The 13791-nt window shown below is 42.0% G+C and overlaps 1 protein-coding gene across 4 annotated transcripts in view; it reads left to right on the top strand.

Moving 5' to 3' along the window:
• Positions 1-435: 435 nt before the first annotated feature.
• ESRP1 (epithelial splicing regulatory protein 1) overlaps positions 436-13791 on the top strand; it is a 56934-nt gene continuing 43578 nt past the window's right edge. For 3 of the 4 annotated variants that reach the window (XM_061123758.1, XM_061123760.1, XM_061123759.1), the window contains exons 1-4: positions 439-665; positions 1172-1300; positions 2909-3022; positions 5845-5959. In XM_061123758.1, coding sequence (XP_060979741.1) covers positions 534-665; positions 1172-1300; positions 2909-3022; positions 5845-5959 — 490 coding nt within the window. In that variant the 5' untranslated portion in view covers positions 439-533. Of the gene's footprint in view, positions 666-1171; positions 1301-2908; positions 3023-5844; positions 5960-13791 lie in introns of all 4 variants that reach the window. The other variant, XM_061123761.1, reaches the window with a different exon arrangement.

Below are 13791 nucleotides of genomic sequence, written 5' to 3'. Positions count from 1 at the left end.
AATCAGCCAGCCATTGTCTCCCGCCCCCTCCTCCCCTTACCCCCCCGCCCCGGGCGGCCTCCTCCCCCCGCGCCTCTGCCACGTCGTGGTTTGAAGGAGCCAATGGGCCAGCGCCGCCAGGTGTCTCTTACCTGCACCACGTGGGGGAGGGGGAGGGGGCGGGCAGGTAGGGCCACATCCCAAAACAGAAAAGCTTTTCAGCCATTGCGCGCCTCCCGGGGGTGCAGCCTCGGCTCCGAGCTTTTTGCATAGACGCACGGGGCCATTGAATACAAAAAGGGCAGGCCTCCTTCGCCCTTCTTCCCACCCCCCTTCCTGCCCAGGGCGTGGAGCTCGGGCCAGGTGAGGGCTCGGGTGGTTGGTTACCGCCTTTTGCACCGGCGGCGGCGAGGTGGAGGAGGAGGGGGGGTGGGTGGGCGCTCTTTTTTTTTTTTTCCTTCGGAGAGGTTTTAGCACAGGTTTTCCCCTCGTTCTCACGGCCGCCCCACCTCGCCGCCTCCCGACCCCCCTTCTCCCCCTCCCCACCCATCGTCATGACGGCGTCTCCGGATTATTTGGTGGTGCTCTTCGGAATCACGGCTGGGGCCACCGGGGCCAAGTTGGGCTCGGACGAGAAGGAGCTAATCCTGCTCTTATGGAAAGTCGTGGATCTGGCCAACAAGAAGGTATTTCTCCACGGTTTCTGTCCAAGGGATAGGCGTGGGGGCAGAAGCTGGTCTGAGTTGAGAGGAAGTGGGTAAACAACTGCTCTCGTTTGCCCACTTGTGAGGCTGGACCCGAGGTCTGGAGACTCCAAGGAGAAAACCAGACTTCTCTTCCAGCCGCTTTAGAACCAGCCCTTTCAGCTCTCCAAAATCTGGCCCAGGTGGGGAGTCCGGACGCCGCGAAGCTCTGTTCTCCTCCCGTCGGGGGCCACCCGGCGGAGGCGGGGTGGGGTCCCTGGGGGGCCCGAGCGCGGACTTCCAGGGCTTTTTCGGACCTGATCCGGGTGGGGGTGGGGCTGGGGGGCAGGGCTGCACCGACCTCTCGGCTACCGGAGCCGCAGGCGCCGGGAGGAGTGGGCCTTCGCCACAGGGGAGCGAGGGAGGAGGGTGAGGATGGAGGTCCCCGCGTTCAGGGTGGGGAAACTGACCCCCTGCTTCTTGTTTGTTTTCTTTCTTTTTTCCCGGAGGTGGGACAGTTGCACGAAGTACTAGTTAGACCGGATCACTTGGAGCTGACGGAGGACTGCAAAGAAGAAACGAAGCTCGACGCCGAGAGCCTGTCCTCGGCGCCGCAGCTGGACCAAGCGCTCCGACAGGTGACAGCGCGGGGCCGCGCCGCCCACCCCATCCGCGGCGTCCGGGCGGCGCGCGCTGGCCCCCGGTGCGGGGTGGCGAGACCCGGGCTGGGAGCCCTCGGTGGACTCTGGGCGGCAAAGTCGCTGTTCTTTGAAGCCTCCCAGCCCCCCGGGGTGGTGGTGGTGATGGTCTAGTCGCTCAGTCATGTCCGACTCTTGCGACCCCATCAATTGTAGCCTGGCAAAGCTCTTCAGTGCGTGGGATTCTCCAGGCCAGAATACTGGAGTGGGTAGCCATTCCCTTCTCCAGGAGATCTTCCCGGCCCAGGGATCGAACCTGGGTCTGAGATGGGGAAGCCCAGCCCCCGGAGTCTTTGAGCCAAAACTTGTTAGTTTTCGGGCTGTTTCCTGACTCGCTCCTTGGGCCCGGGATCCGCCGGGTTATTCACCAGTCATGTGTCGACCGGAGTTGGAATCCGAGCACCCCCAACCCCAGGCCGAGACCCCGCTGTGGTCAGCGGCTCTGCCCCCGGGGCAGGGGGCGCTGCGGTGCCGGCGGGCGGGCCTCGCGCGGAGAGCTAGAGGGGGGCCCTCGCTGGGTTAGAACCGGGCGGGCGGGGGGTTGCTGCTTGGTTTCAGGCTCCTGAATTCCCACCAAGGGCCCGGTTTCGGTTCCGTTTACCTCTTTAGTGACCTTGGGCCCAGCGCCGGGAGGGTTTGTGGGCCCGACCAGGTGGGGTTGCCCCTTGGGTGGCCACGAAAGTAGTGGAATCCCCTTAGCTGGGGTTGAGGTGACCTGAAAACCAGGATGCTGACGGGTACTGGACCGCGGCTAGGGCGGGGCGCTGAACACCTGTGCGCAGGTGAGTGTCCAGCGTGCTCCCGGCTTCTGCCCTAGAACAAGAGCTGCTAATTACAGGGGAAAGTTACCGTTGCTGGGGTGTGTTACAGGAAACGTGGTACTACGTTTAACAGAGTTCGATGTACCCATTTGTTGTCTGGTCTCTAAGTCGTGTCCGACTCTTTGCGACCCCATGGACTGTAGCCCACTAGGCTCCTCTGTCCATGGGGTTTTCCAGACAAGAATACTGGAGAGGGTTGTCATTTCCTTCTCCCGGGGATCTTCCCGACCCAGGAATCCAATCTGCGTCTCCTGCATTAGCAGACGAATTCTTTACCACCGAGACACCAGGGAAGCCTTCTGTATACCTATTTGCCACATTTACTTCAGAAACTGGCATCTTTCTTTAAGTCTAGAGCATCTTAACAGGAAAAAAAAAAAAACACCATAGAATGATGTAATCAGAAGGCAATTTGCTGATGAAATGAGACCTCTGACTTAAAAGTCTTGAATGGATTTATTACAAAAATGCAAGGAGGAGGGATGTTGAAGGATGCATTTACTAAATTCTTCTGTGGGTTAACTGAGGATTGACTGGAAAACTCCCTTGACTAAAGGAAGCTGGACCGTTTGGAGGGACTGGGTCCTTCTAATGTTGCCCCCAGTAGTGGTGGTCTTTGCAGCTGTAAGCCGGGTTTTTTTTTTCTGGTTTTAAACAAGAGGGCCACTTTTCAGAGTTTGTGAATCCTGCATCCTTTGCATCCCTGGGTGTGTTCTGTTCTTTTCAGTTTAACCAGTCAGTGAGCAATGAACTGAACATTGGGGTAGGAACCTCCTTCTGTCTCTGTACTGACGGGCAGCTTCACGTCAGGCAAATTCTGCATCCTGAGGCTTCTAAGAAGGTAAGCATGCCGGTTTCGGAAAAAGATGATTAGACCTTAAGGGTGACTGGAGGCTTAAGCAACGGTTTATCCAGTTTTCTCTATTTTAAAAATATGCAAATGAGGAGTTAGTATTTTATGGGTACAGAATTTCCGTTTGAGAAGATGACAAGGGGATGGTGGTGACGGTTCCACAACAATGTGGGTGTACTTAATGCCACTAAATTATACACTTAAAAATCATCAAATAGTAAGTAATGTATTATGTATATTTTACCACAATAAAAAATTTGCAGCACTTTTGTAGAAATATTTGAGGTAACAGTAATTTTGTAGATACCCTTTGGTGATTTAAAAGTTTGTTTTTTGTGTATGTTAAGTTTTAGAGGGGCTTGACATCCTCTCTTTCCCAAAGCATATGAGCTGAATTTTTGACATTTAAAGTGGTAAAAACTGTAGTTTAATACGTCGTGATATGCCCATCTGTGTAACAAATGCCTTATCCTAGAAAGGAGGGAGCAAAGAAAAATCTTTCAAATTAGAGTGTAATTCTAATGATTTCATTAAAAAGCTTTGTACTCTTAAGTAACTAGTTAAATGTTAATTATAGCATATGTGTTTTGTCTGACTTTAAGTAAATGTGCAATTGATTGAATTTTGTATCAAAATAATGGGGTCAGCCTCATCTTTTACCTTTACTCATCTTTCTGGTATAGAAAAAAGTATGAAATGAGAAAGATACTATCTTATGTAGATGTGATTTCCCTTCTGGGGGAGAATACTGAGGGATTGAGAAAAAATAGTACCCATAGACAGCAGACCCAGTGTGACCAATTATTGTTAATGTAGTTGATCTTATCAACTTAATTAGTTAGAGCTGTAACTTTTTATTGTGATAGGCAGATACTGAACTTGAAAAGATGGAAGTAAAATATTTTCCTAAGGAAAGGTATGTGAGGTAAATCTTGCAATAAAAAGTTTAGACTGGCGATTGATGTCACAAGTGAGCAGTCAGTGCAGACTTTTTCTTTTTACTCCAATAGGGAAAGGAGAGAAATGAATTAAATGGATAATGACAACTTTAAAAGTTTAAAGGAGAAACTCAAGTTCCTGTATCTTGAGAGTTGGATTAAAAACTCCTCTTTTTACAGCACCTTAGTAATTGATGAAAAGAGAAGGGTTTTTTGTTAAATAAATGCCAAACATAATTGCTATACCCTCAATCCAGAAAAAAGATACATATATGGGAATTTTTTTTTCCCTTCATACTCATATAAGGGATAAAATTAAATTTTTCTCTATTGGGCTGGAGTAAAGCAGCAGTTTTTGTTATTTTAGATACACTGCTTTGGATGTGAGACAACCTCCAGAGAAAAATTTTTCCTGAGTAACTTCTGTTAAGATTTTGATAAAACTAAAACAATTAATTTAGCATCATAATGAAAATAATTCTATTCATTATAGAAAAATAAGGACATGGTAAAACAAAATAATCCTTCTAGTCAGAAAACAAAGTGGCTTTTTGAATGTGAACGTAACTGAATGTGTTCTTTCAGATTTTTATAAAAAAGCCTTACTTTTACACGGAGCATTCATACTACATAAATCTTTTAACCTATTTTGAATTTAATATAACATCAATATTTTGTGTAAGCAGTAAAAAAAAAAAAAATTCACTGTCTTAAATGGATATACCTATTTAAACCAAACTTTTATTGTTGGACTTTTGAGTTATTGTCATTATAAACAGCTTTTAAATAAGCATTTTTGTAGCTAATCTTAAAAGATTCACAATTCAAGATTACCTATTTTGAAAACATCACCATGATATACTGATACTTGTTTCAAATATAGCATGAACAAACCACATCTAATAGAATCCAATAGAGGAAATTTAGAGACATTATTGCATAAATATTATGGGTCACAAACATTAAAAAGTCTTTATATCCTTGACTTTATAATGTACAAGTTCCCAATAAGTGAACATAGACTGTCTGGAAGTTTTAAGACAAATCTCAATTCACTGTAACAAAACTAAACTTTGATAATTATTCAATGAGGATTTTTTTTTTTCTTTCAGAAAAGTGACACAATAGTGTGATATTTGCTCTGACAGTTGAGCTTTGTTTGACTACAAGAGTGATGCTAGTCAATAGGAACCATGTCTTCTTTACCACTGAGATTTGTGATATATTCTTTTAAGTCTAATTTGAGTTCTCAGGGTTTAGCTAGAATAATAGTGGTCTGGAAAACTAATGTGGGACTGTAATTTGGCAGAAAAATAATCCTCTTCAGGTAATCAGGAATTTACTATGTTATTCTAATTTTAGTGTGTGGAGTATGCTTTGTCAGAACCCAGTATTTTAAGCTATGTTTTAATAGAAAACTAAATTTTGATAAAAACTTTGGATCCCAGATCTAGACATATATTGTAAACATATGCATCTGTATGAAAACTGAGAGGACTAATATCGCTTCCTAAAAATATAGATGGTCTAACATAATTGTGGCTAGAAAAAGTACATTGTATTATCAGACAGGAAATATAAAGTATAGTAGCCTAAATGTTTTATAGCTTCAGAACTGTTTTAGAAGAATACATAGTGGAGCACACATGTATAATCCATTGCCTTAAAATAAAATGAATTATTTTTTCATGACACTTTTTTTATAGGATGTAATACTTTAACAGAAAATGAAGACACTCTAATGTTCAAATTAAAAAAAAATTTTTTAATTGTGGTAAAATATAATTACATTCAGTTCTTAGGTTCCTAATTGTTAGGGAATTACTGAACTAAATGTGTCTAGTTAACAGTATCTACCTTGTCCTTCCTCAGAATGTATTATTGCCTGAATGCTTCTATTCCTTCTTTGATCTTCGAAAAGAATTCAAGAAGTGTTGCCCTGGTTCACCTGATATTGATAAACTGGATGTTGCAGCAATGACAGAGTGTATCCTTTAACTGATGACTCAGGAATCATTTGAGAAGACAGCTCTAGGAAAACATGGCAATTCAAGAAACTTTAAAACATTGTATGAAAATTCACTTGTCCAAAATTTGTCTATTGTGCTAGGGGAAAACAGTACAATCAAAGTAGTTATAATTGAGTGAATTGGAATGGTGATCTACATGGCTTTAGACATTGGTTTTTGTGAGGTGAACATATAAAATAGAATTCAATTTTGGATTTATAGGAGTGGCTTGATTTTGTTTATTTTGTTTTTTCAGTTGATGAATTGATGAATGTGAAAAACAATTTTTTTGCCAATTCTAAGGCCACTTATTCTTGATTATCTTGGTTTTGGTGTTTATTTCTACTGCTTTTGGTGGATAAGGGTGTTTTGGTTTTTTTTTAATTGTGGATGTATATATACTCTTTACAAACAGCTGTTCATCATTGGCACCACTTTTAATCTCTGTTTTTCAAATACATGTAGATTGTGGTGGTTACTATAACCTATCTGTTGAGATGATAAAATGAGGTTGAGATTTTACCCCAAATTATTTCATTACCAAGCTAATATATCTGATGCATCATGTACTGTAAAAGTAAATTTTATAATCACAAATCTTGTCATGAATGACCCATCATCTTTCATACAGTAGGTCTTTAAAGTGCTAACTAATAAGCAATTATGTGCTAACTATCAGATGTAACACTGAGTAATAGAGTTGTTGGGGACCCACCCAAAGCCACTATGAGAATCATCATGAAGTCAGATTCAAAGTTATTTTCAGGAACTTGTAAGTTACAGATGTTTATTCTTAAACTTTATCATTCTTTTTCAGGAGCTAAAGCCTGATTTTTATTTCAAAATTTCTTGATGAAAAAGATGGTTTGGATATTTTTCCTAACCATTTGTAAGCAGATCAAACTCATTTATTTGCTTTCTTGGAATTAGATAGCTAGAATTTTGGTGTAACTGATTAGCTGCTCAGGCGATAAAGAATCTGCCTGCCATGCAGGAGACCTGGGTTCAATCCCTGGGTTGGGAAGATCCCCTGGCGAAGGGAATGGCTACCTACTCCAGTATTCTTGGCCTGGAGAATTCTATGGACAGAGGAGCCTGGCAGGCTACGGTCCACGGGGTCGTAAAGAGTAGGACACGACTGAGGGACCTTCACTAAGTTACTGGTTTACCTCCCAGCAGTTCTGGGAGAAGGGTAGAATAAGCTCATTTGAAGGAATTCTAAACAAGAGTTTTCATTAGAAGGTTGGGACAGTAGGAAAACATTTGTTATGTGATTTGTTAGTTAGAATGCTGTATTAGTTAGCTCAGGCTGCCATAACAAATACCCTAGACTGGTGGTTTAATACCAACAGAAATTTATTTTCTCACAGTTCTGGAGTGTGGGAAGTCCCAGATTAGGGTGCCATCGTGGTTCACCTCTGGTGAGGACTCTTTCTGGCTTTCAGATAGCTGCCTCCTCCTTGCGTCTCACAATGGGGTGGGGTGGGGGCCTGGCACAGCCAGGAATGAGGTGGTTCTTTCCTTTCTTTATAAGGCTGGAGGCCTTTCCTTGTGGCCTCATTTAACCTTAATTATCTCCTAAATCTATCCCCAGATAGTCGCATTTAGCAGCTAGGGCTTCAACACATGAAGTTTGGGGAAGGACACAATTCCATTGACAGCAAATGCTAAACCATTTAATGTGCTGGTACAAAATAAAGAATCAAAAACTTTTGCAAAGTATTAATAGATAGTGGAGGGAAAGTCTAATAGAAAAATAATTTGAATAGGAAAGGCAGTATTCAGGTTTATTCCTGATCACCCAGTTTTCTCTTTTAGCAAAGAAAATCTTTGTCTAGTAATAAGTCAGATATTAGTAAAAATTTGCATAACTACAAACAAGAGGTTCTTACATTTAGGTATTCTGTTTTTTTTCAATGTGTTTTCAGTTCAGAGATAACTTGTTAAAAGCTTACCCATTTTTTCACGTTGGTTTCTTAAGAGCTTAACATATACAAGATTTGGGGTATTAGTAAACATCTTCAGTATGTTTTTACTTGCTCTGTGCTGTATCATCTGGGCTTCCCTGGTGGCTCAGATGGTAAAGAATCTGCCTGCAATGCAGAAAACCTGTGCTCGATTCTTGGATTGGGAAGATCCCCTGGAGAAGGGAATGGCTACCCACTCCAGTATTCTTACCTGGAGAGCTCCATGGACAGAGGAGCCTGCTGAGCTACAGTTCATGGGTTGCAAAGCATCAGACACCACTGAGCAACTAACACGTTCACTTTTCACTTCATACTGTATTACCTACACATTATGCTCTGTACGCGTTAAAATTACTATCACCTTTATATAATTTTTGTATTATCTGACCTTTAGGTAAATGGGTAATATGCTATGCTATTTTTTTTTCTGTCATTCCTTTTCATTCTAGTTCCATAACTATTCGTTGGCAGTTTTGTGTTTTTTTTTCCCCCAAATACCCTAGAACTGAAAATCGGAAATATTTGACTACAATAAACAGGTGAATTATGAATAAAGCTAAGTTAGGCTCCGTTTCAGGCATGTGCGTGTGCTCAGCTGTGTCAGACCCTTTTGCGACCCCATAGCCTGTAGGCTGCCAGGCTCCTCTGTCCCTGGAATTTTCCAGGCAAACATACTGGAGAGGTGCCCATTTCCTACTCCAGGGGAATCTTTCTGACCGATGGATCAAAACCCAGCCTCCTGCATTGGCAGGTGGTTTCTTTTCCACTGAGCTGCCTGGGAGGTCCTTCTCTAGTTCCTCAACCACAGATCAAACCTAGGAGTGTGGGGTCTTAGCCACTGGGCCACCAGGGAAGGTTCCTCAAGCCTCACTTTTGCTTATGGTATTTCCCAGTGAAAGCTTTGTGAACACTGGATGTAAATGAAGCAGTATGACCGCTTTTAAAAGAAAAGGTTTAGGCATTTCTTGCATGCAATCCTGGTTCTTACATTAGCACTTATTTTCCTCTTTTGTCTTTGTGTTGGTTCTAAAACCACTGCTGGGGTTAATGTTGAGCCTCTCTGACTTATTCCAGCTGCAGTTTTGTTACCTGCTTTTTTGAGTTATGCAGTCCTAGTTAGCAAGTGAACTATGGCTGGCATTTTGTAATCAGGTGAAGTGGTAAGGGTGTGATGATAGGAATTGGGGCCATGTAATTTTTTTTTTTTTTTAAAGGAAGAAATTTAGCATAGATCCCTTGGGGGAAATGAATTCTACTTGTCCCCAGCTGAAAGTCCATTTTGATTATGAGGCTGTTTGTATGACTTACCTGTTTTTTTAAGAGCAAATCTGTTTCTCCCACAGTGTTGCGTGGAATTACTTCCTCCTGGTTTCTTAACCTATTTGTTTGTTAGCTTTGTTATCCATGGGCTGATTTATTCTCCTTAATCAAGACCTTTACCACTGTTTATTTCATTTTACCAAGCCTTTACTGAGAACTCATTTTAAATGAAGTATGGCCTTATCCAGAGAGCTCGTGAAAGTAGAGAACTGTCCATTGGGAGTTTATTATTTATCCCAGTAATAGCCTCCCAAGAGCCCAGTGGAGGAAGTATTGCCCCCTTTTTATAGCTAGGGAAACTGAGGCTTCGAGGTTTTTGTCTTGAGTTAGAAATGGCAGCATTTGAACCTGAGTCTGATTGCCAACATCCTGCTTGTTAACTAGGGGATAAAATTCTAGAATTTGTAAAGATTATTTGAGCATGGGGTTGCCTATTTAAACAGATTATCTCCCTTATAAATTTATATTCTGTTTCCTGAGACTATAATATTTAGGGGGAAAGGGAAGTTAATTTTGTAAACTTTCAACCCAGTTGTAGGGTATTCCATCCATATATGCTGTTTGACATTACTACCAAATGCCATTTCACTAGTGCAGCTTTACAGTATCACAGTTAAAAAAAAAAAGTCACTGAACCACACTTGTCTGTTCATCCGAGTGTTAGTAGGAGTGTGTCTGTGTTGGTTTCACCACTTCATGACAGGGGTAAACAATACATGTTTGTGTGGGTGTGCTACTAACACGGCAACAGTGGCCTATTTTTCCCATGTATTAAAGACGGACATCATAGCCTTACTGGCAGAGTGGTAAGAACATGAGCTTTGGGGTCAGATTTACTGGGGGTGAATTTACTGGACCTTCCAGCCTCGGTTTCCCCATCTGGAAATGGGCGTAACTATTGTAAGGAATAATGATGTGGTTCATGCGGCTGCTCAGCCACCGCCTTCCCTACTGTGCGCTCTCCAGTGTAGACTGGGTTGTTGAGTGTCATGGAGAAAGACAGCCAGCTGCCGATGACTGAAAGGACTTCCTTATTGATTTAGGACCTTCTCTAAACTATTTTACACCTAAATTTTTTCTAACCTTGTGTGAGACTGGGTATAGACGTTTTAACATGTCAGCTACATGTTAGTACAGGTAAACTTAAGGGTTAATTTAGCTTCTCCATTGTAAAATTGTGTGAATGTGGTTCATTCTGCGCTTATGTGCTTGTTTTTATATTTATTTTTAATTGATTGGTTTGCAATATTGATTTCTGTCATATGTCAACATGAATAGGTGTGCATGTGTCCCCCCTCTCTTGAGTCTCCCTCCCGCCCATCCCCACCCCTCTAGGTTATCGCAGAGCCCCAGTCTGAGTTCCCAGCAAATTCCCATTGGCTCTGTATTTCCTTATGTTAATGTATGTGCAGCCATGCTCCTCTCTCCATTTCTCTCTCCCTCTCCTCCCCCACCCTCTGTCCGTAAGTCTGTTCCTAGTCTGTATATCCGCTGTTGCTCTTCGAACAGATTCGTCAGTACCATCCTTTTAGATTCCATACATATGCATTAATATATGATATTTGTTTTCTTGATTTAACTTCACTCTGTATAATAGGCTCTAGGTTCCTCCACCTCATTAGAACTGACTCAAGTGCATTCCTTTTTTGGCTGAGTGATACTCTCTTGTGTATATGTACCACAGCTTCTTTATCCATTCATCTGGTGATGGACATCTAGGTTGCTTCCGTGTTCTAGCTATCGTAAATAGTGCTGCAGTGAACGTTGGAATATACGTATCTTTTTCAGTTTTGGTTTCTTCAGAGTATATGCCTAGAAGTGGTATTGCTGGGTAATATGGTGGCTCATTTGGTTTTTTATTTTAAAAAATGTTGTTTTGGTTTCGCTGGGTCTTTGTTGCTGCCAGAAGTCTTTCTCTAGTTGCGGTGTCTGGACTTCTCCTTGTGGTCGCTTCTCTTGTTAGAGAGTGTGGCCTCTGGAGCACAGGCTTGGTAGAGGCTTGGGGGCTTAGTTACTCTGAAGCATGTGGCATCTTCCTGGAGCAGAACCTGCGTCCCCTGCATTGGCAGGCAGATTCTTAACCACTGGACTGCCTGGGAAGTCCACTTGTTTGTTATGATTAGTTGAACTGGATCTTTGTGGTCGCACACACCTTCATTGCCCTTCTTAAAAAACAGAGGCAGATGCTGAATCCTCCCTGGTATCTTTTTGTATATGAAAGAGATTTAAAATATAACCAAGATAAGCCGGGTTACTAATTGACCTTGTTAGCTGGAGTGGAGAAGAAATTATCTTTGGTACCACACAGCCATCAAGTGAGCCAAATCAGCTAGTAGTCTGGTTTGTGGTGTGTAGTAAGTTAACGTAACTAGAAATTCTTTTTTTTTTTTTTTTTTGTGACTAGAAATTCTGTATATTCTTGGCCAGCACTCAAGAGTTGTTATGTTAATTTTATGTGGTTTATTTTGATTACAAAATAGTTTACTTTTAAAATGTGAGTTTGGGAGTTCTAGGATAGTTGTTTTGTTGTAGAAGGCTTTGGAAAACATTATCATGCAGTCTCTCTTTCCTAATTTGTTTATCCCATATAAATATCTTTTTCTAAGGTAGAAAGTTTTATTTTGCATTGGCCCCCACTTCCAGCTTATTTCTTCGGAGGTATAATTGACTTGTCAGTTCTGTGCTTTTGTTAATAATACCTCCTGAAGTAGTAGTTGTTAGGATGAATCTCATTTTTCCCTCCCTCTTAGAAAGTGTAGGCTTCTGCAGAAAAGTTCAAACTACGGATATATGTTCCCCCGCATTTATTATAAAAAAAGTTTTTGCTGCTTTGAATCTTAGTTACATTCTTTTATAGTGGCATTCTTATTTGATTCTTTCAAAGCTTACTTTAAAATATAGCAGATTATGTATACAACCTGTTTCATTTTTTTATTTTATTTTTGGCCACTCAGCGTAGCTTGAGGGATCTTAGTTCCCTGACTGGGGATCGAACTGTGCCCCCTGCAGTGGAAGCACGGAGTCCTGTCCACTGGATTGCCAGAGAATTCCCTAGAACCTGTTTTTTGAATTATGCAACTCATATAAGGGTAATTTATCACTTCCCCTTTTTTCCTTCACATAATTGTAGGAAATTCTGTTCTTATTTGGAGCATTGTTTCAACTTTTTGGTGTGGTCTTTTATGCTTGCTATTCCTTTGTTCCTTTAGCACAGGAATTTTATTGAAAAATGTCTGTCTGGCAATATAGGCAGCCGTGTTAGACTATAAAAAAGGAAACAGTAGAAGGGAAAAAGCAAACTTGTCTTTGGTGAGAGGTGGGGGGCTGCTGTTTAATGGCAATGAAAAATGGCTTTGAGTTGGAATTTTCAATTGTGATACAATTTTAACATAGTTTAAATTTAGTTGCTCCACAATGCCTTTGTTTTATATGTGTGCTTTCTCCTCGAAACTAAAAACTTGTTTTAAACTAGTTTTAAAAAGATGCTGTTTACCAGGGAAAATTGAGTGTTCTGAAGTGAAACGTGTCGCTTTTCAGGCCGTGAGAAAAGGGAACTTCTTTTGAATGGATCAGTTGATACTGATGTGTTCTGAAAAATTTCTCTCTAAATTCTGCCTTCAGAGAGTATAAGCATGGGTTAAGTCCTGAAATCTGTTTCACCGACGTGGCACCCTCTGTTCAACTACCAACGAGGCCTCCGGCCGTGTCCGAGCCCTGTGTAAATGCAGCCCTTAGCTCAGTTGCAGCCTGGAACGCTCGTTTTGTTCCCACATGTCTGGCTTTACCTTCTGCGTTTCCTCACGGCGTGTCTCATCTGTAGAGCTGGCCCAGCCTGTTGGTGCTGTTGTGGCCGCCTCGAGGGCAGAATGACTAAGTTGCAGGACAAACCATAAATCAGGAGACACAGGCTCATCTTTCCTTCCCTCAAGATCAGGCGCGTAGCAGGTCATTCAGTATATAATTATGAATTGATAGGAGAAAGAATCGGTACTAAACTCTCCTCTATGTGTTGTTCATGTTACATTCCGGTAAGAATTACTCAAAACTGAATGCATCTTCCGAAGAGAGTGGTGTGGGTGATGGGTGGTTTGGGCATGCAGGAGGTTGGGTGACTTTTAAAAGTTGCTAGGAGCTCAGAGCTGCTGATCTTACTGGTGTGTGATGACTTGAAGGGAAACATGTTGGGACCTGTTATGTGGAACCAGGTTAGCCAAATGTCTACAACAGAGTCTTAATTCAAAAAGTTGAGTTCAGTAAAATAATTCTTCAGGTGCAGATCCATTCTACACAAACAGGGTACTTCACGTTGTTACTTCTGATCCATCTTTTTCACTTGGCTTTCATATATTTATGTGCTAATTATTATTTTATTACATGCATTATTCCAAAAGTAGTTTCCATAGGTTGGTTTTAGAGTTAAACTAGATAGAATGCCTTCTTGGCTTGAGTACAACGGAGAGGATGTCTGCTTAACATGTAATCCGAGTATTCTCAGGTTCAGACTGTAGTTCAGACGGGATCAT

The sequence above is a fragment of the Dama dama genome, chromosome 21 (assembly GCF_033118175.1).
Source record: "Dama dama isolate Ldn47 chromosome 21, ASM3311817v1, whole genome shotgun sequence".
Taxonomy (NCBI): domain Eukaryota; kingdom Metazoa; phylum Chordata; class Mammalia; order Artiodactyla; family Cervidae; genus Dama; species Dama dama.
The sequence above is the reverse complement of the archived record's forward strand: the minus strand, read 5'-3'. Positions and strand labels throughout refer to the sequence as shown.